This window comes from Peromyscus californicus, unplaced genomic scaffold (assembly GCF_007827085.1).
Source record: "Peromyscus californicus insignis strain IS unplaced genomic scaffold, ASM782708v3 Scaffold_4__1_contigs__length_199733344, whole genome shotgun sequence".
Lineage (NCBI taxonomy): Eukaryota > Metazoa > Chordata > Mammalia > Rodentia > Cricetidae > Peromyscus > Peromyscus californicus.
This window is the reverse complement of record NW_026294562.1, coordinates 194139524-194154912: the sequence shown is the minus strand read 5'-3', so window position 1 is coordinate 194154912 and position 15389 is coordinate 194139524. Positions and strand designations below refer to the sequence as shown.

At 36.7% G+C, this 15389-nt stretch overlaps 1 protein-coding gene across 1 annotated transcript in view; it reads left to right on the top strand.

Annotated features, from left to right (window-relative positions):
• The window catches only part of LOC128124283 (vomeronasal type-2 receptor 116-like), a 61759-nt gene extending 58831 nt beyond the window's left edge, over positions 1 to 2928 (top strand). The window contains exons 12-13 of the mRNA XM_052760446.1: positions 829 to 831; positions 2000 to 2928. Coding sequence (XP_052616406.1) covers positions 829 to 831; positions 2000 to 2928 — 932 coding nt within the window. The remainder of the gene's footprint in view (positions 1 to 828; positions 832 to 1999) is intronic.
• The last annotated feature ends 12461 nt before the right edge of the window (positions 2929 to 15389 follow it).

Below are 15389 nucleotides of genomic sequence, written 5' to 3'. Positions count from 1 at the left end.
GGAAAGAAAAATCTTTAAAAGCTAGAATTTCCATACCTAGTACTAAATTTGTGACGAGGTTTGCTTCAATTTTGAAATTTTGAAATGTTTTCTATTCTTTGAGAATTTCATACTATGCATTTTGATCATATTCATACCCTCCCAAATCTTCTCCTTTCCTACTTAACTTTTTTTCTCTCCTATTTAAAAAAAATTAAGAAAAACTCGTTGAATTCAGTTTCTGCTACCCAAATACTCTTTGGAGTGAAGTCCCTGATGGAATATGAACTAATTCCTACTGCCACATTCTTAAAGTTTTAAGTGTCTTACCCTTATAGCAGCTATGAGGTCAAATAGCTTCTCAGTTCAGTGTAGTACTTTATGCCAACTCTCCATACATAATGATATTTGGTCTGCCCTGAGCTTTCACATGTTTGTTATATGCATGATATCAAACCTTGAATTTATATATTCAACAGCCCTGCTGTGTCTGCAAGTTTCTATTCCCATGAAGTAGTTCATGACCTCTGGCTTTTACATTCTTTCTGCAACGTCTTTCATGGACTTCTCACATTGAGATGTAAAAGACTCTGCCCTCAAGCCGTTATTCAAAAGAAACACACTTTTAGTGAATATGCATGCACATATTCACACATACACACACACACACACACACACACACACACACACACACAGAGTAGTTTTTTTTATTATATGTGTCATGTGCCTTTAGTAAGGAATGGAGTTATACATGTGAGTCATCCATTAGAACTTAGAAAACTAAAACAAAATGAACACCTCCACAAAAAAGGGAAGGAAATAACAGAGCCTGAAGTTTTACCTTAAAAGCAGGTGCTAAGAACAGATAAAACAATGTGTCACAATAGCTGAAGGAAACATTATTTACAAGGCATATAGAAATAAGTTTTATTCTTCTAAAGTGAATTCAATAATATGCTAATGAAATTTGTCAACAAAATAATATTGAAAATCTGGTGATGAGTTTCTTTTTAAAATCATACAAAAAATGACAGTGGCAATCTGGCATGCATAAATCGCTATTTTGTATTTCAAATACAAGATGAATTTTATGAATTTTCAAGAGCAGAATATTATAAACTGTTTTATTTCATTCCCTAAAACTGTCTCAATAGTTCTAACCTTTCCCCAGTTTGAATGACGACTATTCACTAGTGCACTAGTCAAGCCTGTTACAACATAGTAATGCCTATTCACTAAAGCTTCCACAAAGAAGAGTCAATACTAGAAAACAGGAAGCATTTTATAATGATAAGAAAAATGAGACTCTATGTTTAAAAAGTGTATTTTATGAAAATAATTTCAAGAGCATACTCCCTCTTTTGCACTATTTAAATTAATAATGTGGTATGAATTATGATGTGGTTTCAGAAATAAAGTAAGTTTACATATTGTATTTCAGTTTTCTAATAACTTCCAAAAGAGATACACCAATAGCACAAGAGGCTTGAAGGCATATAAGAGAGAAAAGTGTAAAGTGTACTTAATTTATATCACTATAAAGAAGATGAGTTGTAAGAGAAGCTACTAGTAATTGATAACTACTACCAAAAGAGGAACATCACTTTTTCTTTAAGGTTGTGGACTCTGAAATGTTGCCCATATTCCAGGTGATGCCTCCATAATATGTAAATACTAGCTGCACTGAATAGACTCAGTGAGTATTAAAATGTAAAAGGTGAGATAAGAGAGCACAATAAGTTGGGAACTAAAAGAGGGAGATGTTGAGCAATGTAGCAAGAGGAAAGAGGGCTGAGTTGGATCAACATACTTTATAACTTCACATAAATAATAACTGAAATATCAGATAAGGAAGTTGAGTAGTATAAATATGAAAATGTTCACTACAGTTTGTGTTTCTTTCTCCCTGAGAAAAAAGAAAGTGATGTAGATAGCAGTTCTGTCAAAAAGTACAGAGAAATGGCTGAGAATAAAAGGAATAACTTCAGCTTGGATTAAATCTCACCTCATTTCTGATCAGATATGGAAAATTGCATGAAGTGTCCAGAGAGTCATTATGCAGACACAGAGAAGAAACACTGCCTCCAGAAAGCTGTGAGTTTTCTTAACCATGAGGACCCCTTGGGGATGTCTCTCACAACCATAGCTCTGTGCTTCTCTGTACTCACGACTGTGGTTCTTGGACTCTTTGTGAAGCACAGAGACACTCCAATTGTCAAAGCTAATAATAGGACCCTTAGTTACACATTGCTTATCACACTCACTGTCTGTTTCCTATGTGCCTTGCTCTTCATTGGCCATCCCAATACTGCAACCTGTATCCTGCAGCAGATCACATTTGGAGGTGCTTTCACTGTAGCTCTTGCCGCTGTGTTGGCCAAAGCTATCACTGTGGTTATTGCCTTCAAGGTTACTTTTCCAAGGAGAGTGGTGAGGTGGTTAATAATATCAAAGGCTCCGAACTTCATCATCCCCATATGTACTCTGATCCACCTAGTCCTCTGTGGAATATGGCTAGGGACCTCTCCTCCCTTCCTTGACCAAGATGTTCATGCTGAACATGGACATATCATCCTTGTGTGTAACAAGGGCTCAGATTTCGCCTTCCATGGTATACTGGCATATCTCTGCTCCTTGGCAATTGGGAGTTTTACGATGGCTTTCATGTCACGGAATCTGCCTGACACATTCAATGAAGCCAAGTTCCTGTCATTCAGCATGCTGGTGTTCTTCTGTGTGTGGATCACATTCCTCCCTGTCTACCACAGCACCAAGGGGAAGGTCATGGTGGCTATGGAAGTCTTCTCTATCTTGGCTTCTAGTGCAGCCCTCCTCGGCTTCATTTTTGCCCCTAAGTGCTATATTATCTTAATAAGGCCAGATAAGAACTCAATTCATCATATCAGGAACAAGCCACATTCTAGAAGGAATAACCCTCTCAAAACCTAGTTCAAAACTCAACACAGTTCTCATATTAAAACATGAATTTCAAAGATGAGGTCCAGTTGATCTCTACTGCAAATATGTGTTATGCAATTAGAGTGTGGGTTTGATTCTTTGTGCTTTTTTTTTTTATTTCGTTTTTTCGAGACAGGGTTTCTCTGTGTAGCTTTGCGCCTTTCCTGGGACTCGCTTGGTAGCCCAGGCTGGCCTCGAACTCACAGAGATCCACCTGGCTCTGCCTCCCGAGTGCTGGGATTAAAGGCGTGCGCCAACACCGCCCGGGCGATTCTTTGTGCTTTTACATCATCTGCTTACAGGAAAATTTCTGTCTACAGTCATCCAATTGAACTAGAGCCTCTTTATACTGGACCTATTGAAATCCAGGTTGCATTTTCATAAGGACAGGACTCAGTATGTATCTGGGCTTGTCTGAAACCTTCTGTGAATATCATGATACTTTGAACGCATAGAGTTCTACCTACATCTGCCTCTGCTCATCTGAGATGGACAGCCTCACAACACCTCTTCTGGGATTAAAGATGGCCAGTCCCACCACCCCACCATATTCTTCTATAATATAGACTGTAAGATTCATGTTATTGATTTAAATTGCTTGAAAGCATCAAGTATATTCTCTTTTTCAATTGTACTCATCACATGTTGTTTTAAATTTTGAAAGTGTTTCCTAGTAAAATTTTATCTTGTCTTTCAATAGCTGTGGTAAAATATATAGATCAAAATTTTATTTTATATTCAACTTTTAATATACCAGATTTGTACAAGAATATCCATCTGTTTCATAAGGTGTGAAGGCCCTTCACTAAATTATCATGATTTCATTCAAGTTTATGTAATTATACTGAAGATTATGGCATTTTCAAAATGTAAATATAATCTTCTATGAACATAAGACTTCATCAGTCATTGAATAATATTTTGCAAGCTAAGTTAGAATGTAGACTTACTATGAATTATATTTTATTTCCCAATTTCAAATGTCAGTCAATCAGAACAAGTAACCATGTCTAACTACATGGATCCCTTATTGCCCTCATATGAGGTATGTCGCATTTCCACCTGTTTTAACTCCAGCTGACTACCCCCAGTTCCCTTTTGTTCTGCGCATTTGCACATCATTTATCTGAATGCTTCTTCCAATTAACTGCTTTTCCTTGAATTAGTATATACTCCTCATTTAAAATCATGAATAGGTTACAACATGCCACTTTACTGTTACATATTTCTCCAGAATTTATCACCATTTCATACAAATACATTCAATATATGAAGTAAAATATTTTCTATTTCCACATCATTAAATAGAAGCAAAATTGTATAACATTGTTAGACTTTTACTACTGTGAGTTTTGTCCTAGCTATGGTGACTCTTTTGCTCTTATGTCTATATACTAGGCTAGGAGGTTTCACAAATGCTATTGTTAGCTATACTCGAACATATTTACTACTTCTCAAAAGGAAAACCAACCCTAGTTATGGAAACCAAAGCAACAACCAAGAACTAGTGAAGTCTTGGATCTCAGAGGAGAAGCTATAACTGCCACTTTACTAAAATAGCATAGTCCCTAAACATTCTAAATATTTGTTCTCATACCTACAATTAAGTCTATTCTTCAGATCTCTTTAAGGATATGGCATATTGAAACAGATGCATACAATTATACAAGGCCACAAGCAATCAAATTGAATAATTGTGGATCCCAGTTCCAATTGATACATTTACAGTAAATACTCCCCTAAGGTTCAGGTTTCATTGATGAAGATGGAACAGAAAGAATCTAAGTGCCTGAGGACCTGTGAGTGTGTTGTGAGATTATGTCTCTTAGGAATATATACATTATCCATAAAGACACATAATGTCTGATCAACATGACTTCATAAATGTGAGCTAAATTAGGAACACAGCAATAGGCATGCAGATGTGAATGGCAAACCTCGTTAGACCTCAGCCATACAAGGATTACAGGGTGTAGATGTAACCAACCGTCTTATTAAATAAGAAACACAGAGCCAATTCAGAGAAGAAAGCCAAGAGGTCAGAACTAAGAGCCTTTCCTTTCCTGCTTCAGCCAAAGGGCTCTCCGAAAAGAAGGGACCTACTTCCTGTGTGTATGTCTTTATATAGTCTAGCTGTTCTGCCTTCTCATTGATTGTAAACCCAAATACGTGACTGCCTCGTCACTGCATGCATGTACAGCCCTCCAGGTCCTCTATGGTAATGAGATTAAAGGCGTGCGCCACCGGTGCCACGCACTTGCTATGGCTCTAAGCTTTGACCCCCAGGCAACTTTATTTATTAACATACAATTAAAATGACATTTCAGTACAAGTAAAATACTACCACATTTCCCCTTTTCTATTTTAATAAAAAGGAAAAAAAAGGTTATAACTAACAAAAGAAAAACTATATACAAAAGTACAATAACTATATACAATATATATAAGTAATAAATATCTAAACAATGTCTAGTCCATTTGTATTTGACAAATTCAGAGAAAATAATTTCATTATCTATTCTATTTTGGTAAGTTCAAAATGTATCTAATTCACTTTCTATCCTAATTAATCTTCAACTATAACTAACTAATCTTCAACTCCCTCAGAGACACAAGAAGGAAATAATATTACCTAAGAAAAATAAAAACAGAAAGTGCATGCAAGCAACTTCCAAAAAAATTTGTGAGTTGACAGAAACAGCCAGCTGCCTGGACAGTCACCTGAGGTTTCTCCGAAGTGCTGGGGCATCATCTTCAGCCTATAGGCTTAGCGTATCTGACAGACACATTTGTGAAGTAGGATGTAAACAGGGTCAACAGTTCAACCTCACATTGGGTGAGAGCAGTCCATGTACCAGAAACACCTGAATTCCACTAGTGTCAAATTTAGGATTTTAAATTCTGGAAATTGTTGATGGTTTTTTAATTCAGCTGTCCATTCTTCTTGACTGTGTATATATGGCTTCATCTCAGCATCCCATTCTTCTCCACATCCCTCTATCAAATGCCAGTCTACTATCGAGAGGTGTGAGCTTAGTTACTCTTCAAGAATAACTGTTTCAGCTGCTGTTCCATAGCACATCAGAAGCCATCGACCCACTGCCTGTTAAGCTGCCTTCAAAGAAAAGGGCACTGTAACTTTTCCGAATTGTGAAGGCCACTTCAGGGATGGTGCCATATTGCCCTGGTCTCAGAAGATGCCTTTTGATAAAGCCATAACCATGCTTGTTTAGGCAAGAATCAGTAGTCCTTTGTTTCATGTCCTGTCTGTCCATTTTGTCCTGTTGATTCGAGGATACTTTGTTGTACAGTGGCTAACTTTTGCCACAATGAAAGTTAACTCCATATGCAGTTTCTTCAATATTTTCTCTGAAGCAGATTGGTACTGCCAGGAGCCGACATGTCTCATAGTCATAACAAAAAAGAAAAAAATTCTAAGTAATTAAAACATTTTAAATGCCATATTCTGTAGATCTCTGAAGGGTTTGAAGATGACCTGTCTAAAATATATCTGCTCAATTTTGAAAACATATCTAATGACTACAAGTTCTATTGTAATGTCTAACTACTAACTTTCATTTCTTTATATCCTAATAGTTGGTAATAATAACATTCAAGGATCAGAAAATTGCATTGTTAAATGAACGGTATAAGTACAATTAGAAATATACATATAGCATTTTCTAACAATATCAATTTCAATATATATAATTTGTATACAATATAAAAAATCCAATCCAATGAAAAGTATTTGAAACTAGTAATTGTCTTTTTTTTTCTTTCTTTCTCTTTTTTTTAAATCTAATCTCCTTTGCTTAGCCTTTTTCCTAACCCTTGACAACAACTTGTAACCAACCCCCCTAAACAATGAAAATTATCCCGGACCCAAAACCCATTAAAAAGACCAAAAAAACCACCTGCCTCACACCACCTCTTTGGGAATGTGGGCATCATATTCTTAAAATTTCTTCCTGCTGGGTATGGGCGAAGGTATCTTTATCCTGAAAGAAAAATTTTAGATTAATTGTCAAATTCTAAAAAAGGTAACTATATCCTTCATTATCCATTCTTTGTATAATGCCAAAGTTCAGGATTTATCTTACGTCTTTATTCAAGTAGTCTTTGAGACTGGATCATCTCAGCTAGTCATCTCGAAATTACTCTGAGCACCTTGTAGTTCAAAGCTGATCTGTAGATGATGTTTGTCAGCTTAGTGATGTTATTATTGTCCATGTGGAATTATTGTTGTTGTGGGGCCCCATCTTCTTCCTGGAGACTTCAGTTGATGTTAGGCCTGGCCGTGATTTCCTGCAGAAAACTGATAAGAGACTCGAACACAAAGACATATGTATGCAACTAATGGAAGCCTTTTTTCTAGAATTAGTTAGTACTCTATACGACCATTCATATCTTAACAAAGTTTAAAATGTATATATATCTATATATCTATATATATATATTAATCTTGTAAATTTTGATATAATATTTATACTTTAAGAAAAGTTTAAAGAATCAGAATAGAATCAAAGAGTTGAAATTAGTAATAAAATAGTCCCTTAATTAATTTGGCTTTTCTCCTGTCCCATAGCAGAAGATAGATCTTTTATTCTGGCATGATATGTTTGGGTTTACAACCAATAAGAAGGCAGAACAGACAGTCTATATAAAGACGGACAGACAGGAAGTAGCTCCTTTTTCGGAGAGCTCTTGGCTGAAGCAGGAAGGGTAACGCTCTTAGCTCTGACCTCTTGGCTTTCTTCTCTGAATCAGCTCTGTGTTTCTTATTTAATAAGACGGTTAGTAACATCTACAACAGGCAACAAAGTAAAGCTGACAGAGGAAGAAAAAGTCTTCCATGAGGCAGAGCACACTAAATGATTTGTAAGACAAAATGATATTCATATACAATTTAGGATTGTGTATTTATATGTATTTGTATACATGAATCATATAGTACATAATTTATATGTTATAATTGAGATTATATGTATAGGTTATATATTACATAAGGTATATATTATATATAGGAATTATACATACTTTTATATTCCTAATATGTACTCACAGATATTTGAATGTATATATCTAATGACAACTTAAAAAAGAGTCCATGAGTTTGCAATAGAGAAAGAATGGGTATTCAGGATCATTTAGTCAGAGAGAAGTGCAAAGAAAAATGATGTAATTTCACTATAATATGAAAAATAACAATGCAATTCTATTAATTGGCATTTAAAGATAATTTATTTCTTCTATATTTTTAATGTTGTACTTCAGCTTTCCTTACTAAATAATTAAGTAGGTTGTGAAATTAATTATCCTTCAATTCACATCAAACTTTTTTTAAAGATTTGTCCTCTACAGCTGTGGATCCCACATGGAACCAGAGTAGACCTTCTGCATATGGGAGATGATTGTGTAGCTGGGTCTGTTTGAGGGGACACTGTCAGTGTGATCAGGATCTATCTTTGTTGCAGCAACTGGCTTTCTGGATCCCATTACCTGTGGTAGGACACCATGCTCACCTTTGATGTGGCCAGGAATGGCTTGGTCCTGCCTCATCCAAATATACCAGACTTAGCTGTCCTCCCATGGGATGATTTACATTGTTGGAGGAGAGGATGAACTTACCCTGTTGTAGGTGGGTTGGGGAGAAGGGAAGGTAGGGGCGGAGCAGGAAGAGGAAAGAGAGGGGGGTCTGCTGTTGTTATGTAAAATGAATAAAAAAAGAGAGAGAGAGAGTACACCAAATATGTTAGCCAGGGAATGTGTATTAAGGCTAGCCCTCCCCAAAGAATAAAGATGCTTGAGCAAAGGTGAATCTGGACAATAAAATCAATAGAGAGTAAAAAAAAATTTGTCCTCTAATAAAAAAAATGAAATAAATTAATTAATACTTGAATGACAATGAATGCATGGAGATAATTCTTCTTACTCTCAGCTTTAATCTCATAGTAAAAATGAGCCTAAATTTCTCATAGTATAGACATTTTCTGTTTTAGAAATATGTTGAAAATAATAATTTATTCATTTTAACTATGGGACAGTTGAGCCTAATATTCTACTAACATCCTGTACTGACTAAAAGATTGAGTAAAAAACAAGGTGCATTTTTCTGATGCTTCCAAAATACACACTTAACAAACAAGGTCAGTTATTGCATACTTTAAAAAGATTATAAAATATTATAAGGAAATGAATCTAAGATGAAAGCAAGCATAGCTAATTTTATATTAAATGATAAAATAAATTTCAAGCCCAAACTAAACAGAATAGGTTGAGAAGGATATTACATAATAATCAAAGGGAAAATATAGTGAAAACATCTAACAATTTTAAGCATGTATGCACCAAATGCCAGGCACAAAAGTTTGTAAAAGGAACAGTACTGCTGCTAAAATCACATATTGATCAAAACCCAGTGATACTAGGTGACTTCAATACCCTAATCACACAAATAGGCTGGTCTTCCAGACATAATCTAAACAAAGAAGCACTGGAGTTAGATAACATCATGAATCAAATAGACCTGACAGATATCTATGGAATATAACAACCAAACAATAAAGAATATTCCTTTTTACAAGAATTCACAATGCTTCCTCCAATACTGACCACAAACAAGAAATAAACAAGTCTCCACAGTTATACGAAAATTGAAATAATACCCTGCACTCTGTCTCACCACTATGAATTAAAGCTGGACATCAACAATGCCAACAGAAAATACACAAACTCATGGAAGCTGAACAACTCACTACTGAATGAACAGTGGGTCAAGACAGAAACCAAGAATGAAAATAAGAACACAGAATATTCAAAGTATGGGACACAGTGAAGGCAGTTCTAAGAGGCAAATTCAAAGCAATAAATGCCTACATAAAAACACTGGAGTGATTTCTTATTAATAACTTCATTACACACTTGAAATCTCTAGAGAAACAATACTTGAGAATGGTAGATAAAAAGAAATAAGAGGACTACAAATCAGGGCTGTGAAAATTAAGGACGAAATCAATGAGATAGAAACAAACAGCAACAGCATAAACCAAATGAAGAATAAAAGAAATAAAAGGTTGTTTCCTCAAAGAAATCAAGAAGATGGCAAAGCCATAGCCAAATTAGTCAACAAAATGAGAGAGAATATCTAAATTAATGAAGCTAGATATGAAAGAGATGACTTTACAACAGATCCTGAGGAAACTGAGAGAAACATGAGGACATACTTGTGGGAGCCGCACTGACTCCAGCTTGTGGTTTGATTCCATCCTGACTTAAGGTCAGATAGTTCAAGCTTGTCTTTGCTCCTCAAGGCTGAATACAGGATGCTTGGACAAAGGCATGGTTACTGGATGTTTTCATAATAAGGAGATGTTTATGCTTGTTTGTTCCTTGAACCATGATAAGGAGGTCTTTTGCACCCCACTTTGTGTATAAAAAATGCTTTGCAAAATAAATTTGGGGCTACTGCTGTATTCATTGAGAGACCCCCTAATTCTATCTTCTGTCTCTTGTCTTTTTTTTCTTAATCTACACTTCCCCTTTCAGGTACTGTTGGACAGGTCAGTTGGTCCTGACATGTGGTGCCCAAACAGGGGATCTGGAAACGGGGCCCTTCATGAAGGACACTCAGGTGAATGAAGCATTTCAGATATTATTAAAGTAGAAGTGCAGTGAGTAACTTGGGAGTGAAATTGTAAATATGGGGCAGGGTTATAGTAAAAAATGTTTATACATTTGCTTAAAAGTCAGAGGAGCTAAAGTAGGGCAGCAGCCAGTACAGAAATTTTTAGTTTGTACAGCAGGTGTGCCCCTGGGTTCCCAAGCATGAGACCTTGGACACAGACACATGAGGGATAATTGTAATCAAAATCCAACAGCATTATAATGAGCATGGGCCTGGGAAGGTCACAATGGATGAACTTATTCTGTGGGCACTTTTCAGGGACACTTTTAATTTGAGCCATGAACAGCAGATGGCATTTCCCCCTGAAATGGTTAAAAGTGAAACAAAACACTCCATGACACCAGAGGAGACACTAGACACAGACTACATTACAAAATTGTTTGATGATGATCAGTTCAATCCTGATGATGAAGCTGAGCTTAAGGAAGAAGCCACTAAATAACATAATCAGGAGTTTTCACATGCTCTGTTTCTGACCATGAATGTTAAGAAGCACAGATTTTGTGATGAAACTAAGGAGGAGCTGAAGGGCTTGAGAGATTTAATAGTTTCCCTTTCACAAAATTGGAGACTCTTCGGGTCTCCTCTGCTTGGAAGAACGCTCCACTTTCTACTGTAAGGGCTGGATTAGAACTACCTGGGGGGCCATCAATCAATGTAGAAAATTTGCCTATGATTGCTATGGTGCAAAGTCCTCCAGGAACACGTCAAACCCTCACCCTTAGTCATGCATCTCCCCTGAAAGCTAGTGTTAGAGAAGCAGCTGGCAGAGGGAAGGATGTGCAAGGATTTCAAATATTCCCAGGGACTGATAGAAGCCTTGCTCCCAGAGATTGGAAACAGATTGCCAAAGCTTGCCCGTCATGAGAGGATTACCTGTTGTGGATTCAAGAGAGGGAATTTGGGCTAATAAATGTAAATCAAAGAAGGATACCAAGAGGAATCCACTGTGTTTTATAAGTGGTATTTTGCTTACGCATAAAAATGAAGGAGTTCTGCTTGCCACATTTATACAGCTTCAGCAGAGTCTTCTTCATGCAGGGTTGTTAATTGCTCCAGGAAAGTGCAAAGACAGCTGCCTTTTCATTATTTGACACATATATTGTATTCTAAAGAAATTAAACCTCAGAAAAATGGAAATTAGGAAACATAGCTTGCAAACTTTGAATGGTGTTCAAAAATTATTGGGGATATTCAATGACAATGGCCCTATTTAAAGTTGTGTGTGGGAGATCTGAAGCCCCGCAGTGAGATTCTTACAGGAAATAGTGATCCTAGTTTCCCTAGTTATCTTACGGATGTTGCTGGACAAGTACTGGGTCAGGTGGAGCATGCCATTCAACATCAGCAAGTATGCTATGTTGACTATGCAAAACCATGGGGAATCTATGTGCTTCCTACATGACATACTCCAACAGCTGTGTTACTGCAAAATGGGCTGTTATTGTGTTTGAATCTAGCTGTTTCACCAGCCTGAGTGTTAAACTCTTATTATGAAGCAGTACCTTGTTTAACACAGAAAACTTGGATAGATTCTATGTGATAATTTGGTAGAGAATCAAGTGTGATCAACATTCATTTTACTAAACAACAAGCCGATTGTTTATTTTAATATAATGATTTTTGGGTAATTGCTCAGTTTTGGGGCCAAATTGATAATCATTTTCCAGCTGATTGATTGTTTCGATTTGCCCAAATGCATTCATTTATATTTCCTAAAGTTGTGATAAAAGATCCCATAAAAGATGCTATGCTGGTTTTTACTGATGGTTCCTTCAATGGAAGAGTTGCTTATGTCATTAATGGTAACGGTTATGCAGTACAAGCAGCTCCAGCTTCAGCTCAGGAAGCAGAATTTTGAGATGTGGCTACAGTTTTCCAGTTTTTTTGTAAATAGCTCATTTAATTTGTATACTGATAGTCATTATATTTTTGAGCCCTTCAATTCATAGAGACTGTTTCCTGCATTGGGACTACTAATGGTCATGTTAGGATGTTATTTCTGCAAATTTAAGATGCCAGTCATCAAAGAAAGTTGTCATGCTTTGTGGTTCCTATTAGGGTTCATTTCAATCTTCTTGCCCCTCTAGCTGATGATAATACATCACCTGATAAATTAACACAGATGGTCACCTTGTCCCAGGTAGAAATGGCTCAACAGTCACATGCCCTTCATTATCAGAAAAGCAAAGGTTTAAGAAAACAATTTGGCCTTACCAGGGAAGTTGCTAGTCAGATTGCTAAACAATGTGATGTGTGTCCACAGTATTTGCCTGTGCCTTCCTTAGGGGTAAATCCTTGAGTCTGTCTTCCCAATCATTTATAGCAAATGGATGTTACTCAGGTTGCAGAATTTGGCAAATTAAAATATGTGCATTTGACAGTCAATACCTATTCAGGTTTTTTGATGGCTATTGGGCAAATTGGGGAAGCTACCAAGCATGGGATTGCTCATTTCTTAAAATGTTTTTCATATATGGGGATTCCTAAAATTATAAAAACAGATAATGGTTTGGGATATATTAGTAAAGCTTTTCAACAATTTTGTTCCCAATGGAAAATTGAGCATAACACAGACATTCTTTATAACCCTAAAGGACAAGGTATTGTTGAATGAGTCCACTGCAGTCTCAAGATCCATCTTCAAAAAATAAAAAGAGGGACTTATAACCTCAGTCACCATATAATGCATTCAATTGTTCCCTCTTTATTTTAAATATTTTGAAATTGGATGCCCATGAGCAATCTGCCACATATAGATTTTGGCATGATGGCACTCAAACAACTTCTGCTGAGGTGAAATGGAAGGACCCTTTGCACTGGGTTATGGAAGGGACACAACCCTCTTTGATATGGGGTCGAGGGCATGTTTGCATTTATTCACAGGAAGAAAATGAAGCTAGATGGCTGCCTCAGCATTTGGTGTGGTGTACAGAAGAGAGGAATGCCAGTCCAGATGATCTTGTGATTGCTGATGCTCTCCCAGAGGGGTTGGAGTGAGATTTACTGAACCAATGTTCCTAATCCCCCAATATTTCATCATCTAGTCTGGAAAAGGAAGGAGATTTTGGTTATGGTTAATGATTCTCAGCTTCTTGATAGACATGCTACACAATTTTCCAGACCCCTGTGAGTATTAATTATTCTGGATCCAGCTGAGAAATGCCTGCTTGTTTTTCCAAAATAAAACTGTGACTGGGTGTTTGGCCATTTATCCACACTATATCTTGGGACAAGGAGGTCACTTTTGCCATTATACTGTTTATCTTTTGTTGCCAAAAGGAAATAGAAGGCTGGAAAACAAGTGCCTCAGAGGTTTTCCCTCTGTGGGAAAGAGACTTGTTGGAGGAATCCAACAGTATTATGAAAGCAATGTGTGGCTGAGGCCCCTCTTCAGTATAGTATCACTGGATTTCAGAGATATGTGCTACACTGGTCAGAAAACCAAATTAGGAGGTACTGAAGAGGCCCTCCAAAATGATAAGGAGTGGGATGAAAGTTTTGCTGTTGGTATTTGGTACTCAGGGACTGGAGCAACCCAAAGTTTTCTTTGGAAGCCAGAGGCAGTGATGCATTGAATTTTAGGAGAGGGAAAATAAGGCATTCAGAATTATGGAGTTACTCCTACCACACTCACAACAAAAAACACATTTTCTTGTTTCTTGAATAGATCAGTATTTGCTTGTGTTAAAGCACCCTCTTTTTAATGTAAGTTATGAGAATTGTAATTAACAAATTGTGTGTTCATTTTTAATAAGCATACTAGAATTATGTTGTTAACTCATTATTGTTTGTAACCTCTTCTTTTCACAATGAAAATATTACTGGTTGGAAAAAGGTTAGAGCTCACCTGAGAGGAATTTGGTGTGATGCTATTGAGTCCTTAGATTTGATGTAGTTAAAAAGGAAATGTTGAATTTTGATGCAGCTAAAACGACTAAAGACATCCTTGACCAATTTAAAAACGTCATTCCATGTTAGTCATCCTTTACTCACCTTATTAGAGTATATTGCAGCCATAGGAACATGTGTATTGCTAGGCATTATTTGCTTGTCTATTATTACCAAGTTATTTGTGAACTCTTGGTGGAAATTTGGTTCAGAGTTACATGATGTTAAGCTCTGCATCCTCCATTGAAATTTTCCAGAGGCTGGTAGTTAAAGACAAATAAGTCCTTTTTAGCATTTTTCTACCTAAGCAGTGAATGAATGATGGAATTCATGAGACTAAGATGGATAAGACTGGTTAGTTGAAAAAGGCAATCTAATACAGGAACAGTCACCTGAGGGGTTCCAGGCACCCTTAGAAAATAAAGGGGGGAATTGTGAGATGCCACAGTGACTCCAGCTTGTGGCTTGATTCCATCTTAACTTAAGTTCAGAGAGTTCAAGTTTGGCTCTGCTCCTCAAGGCTGAATAACTGGATGTTTGGTCAAAGAACTGGTTACTAGATGTCTTGCTCATCAACGCCAAGTAACAGGGTGTTTGGTCAAAGGTGTGGTTACTAAATGTTTTGATAACTAAGAGGTGTTTATGCTTGTTTGTTCCTTGAACTGTGGTAAGAAGATCTCCCCACCCCCCACCTTGTTTTGGGTATAAAAAGACTATGGTAAATAAATTCGGGGCTGCTGCAGTATTCACTGAGAGCCCTCCTGATTCTATCTTCTGTCTTTTGTCTTTTTCTGTCTTAATCCTCACTCCCGTATTCAGGTACTCTTGGACAGGTCAGCTGGTCCCTACAGTACACTCCACATAGCTGCATACT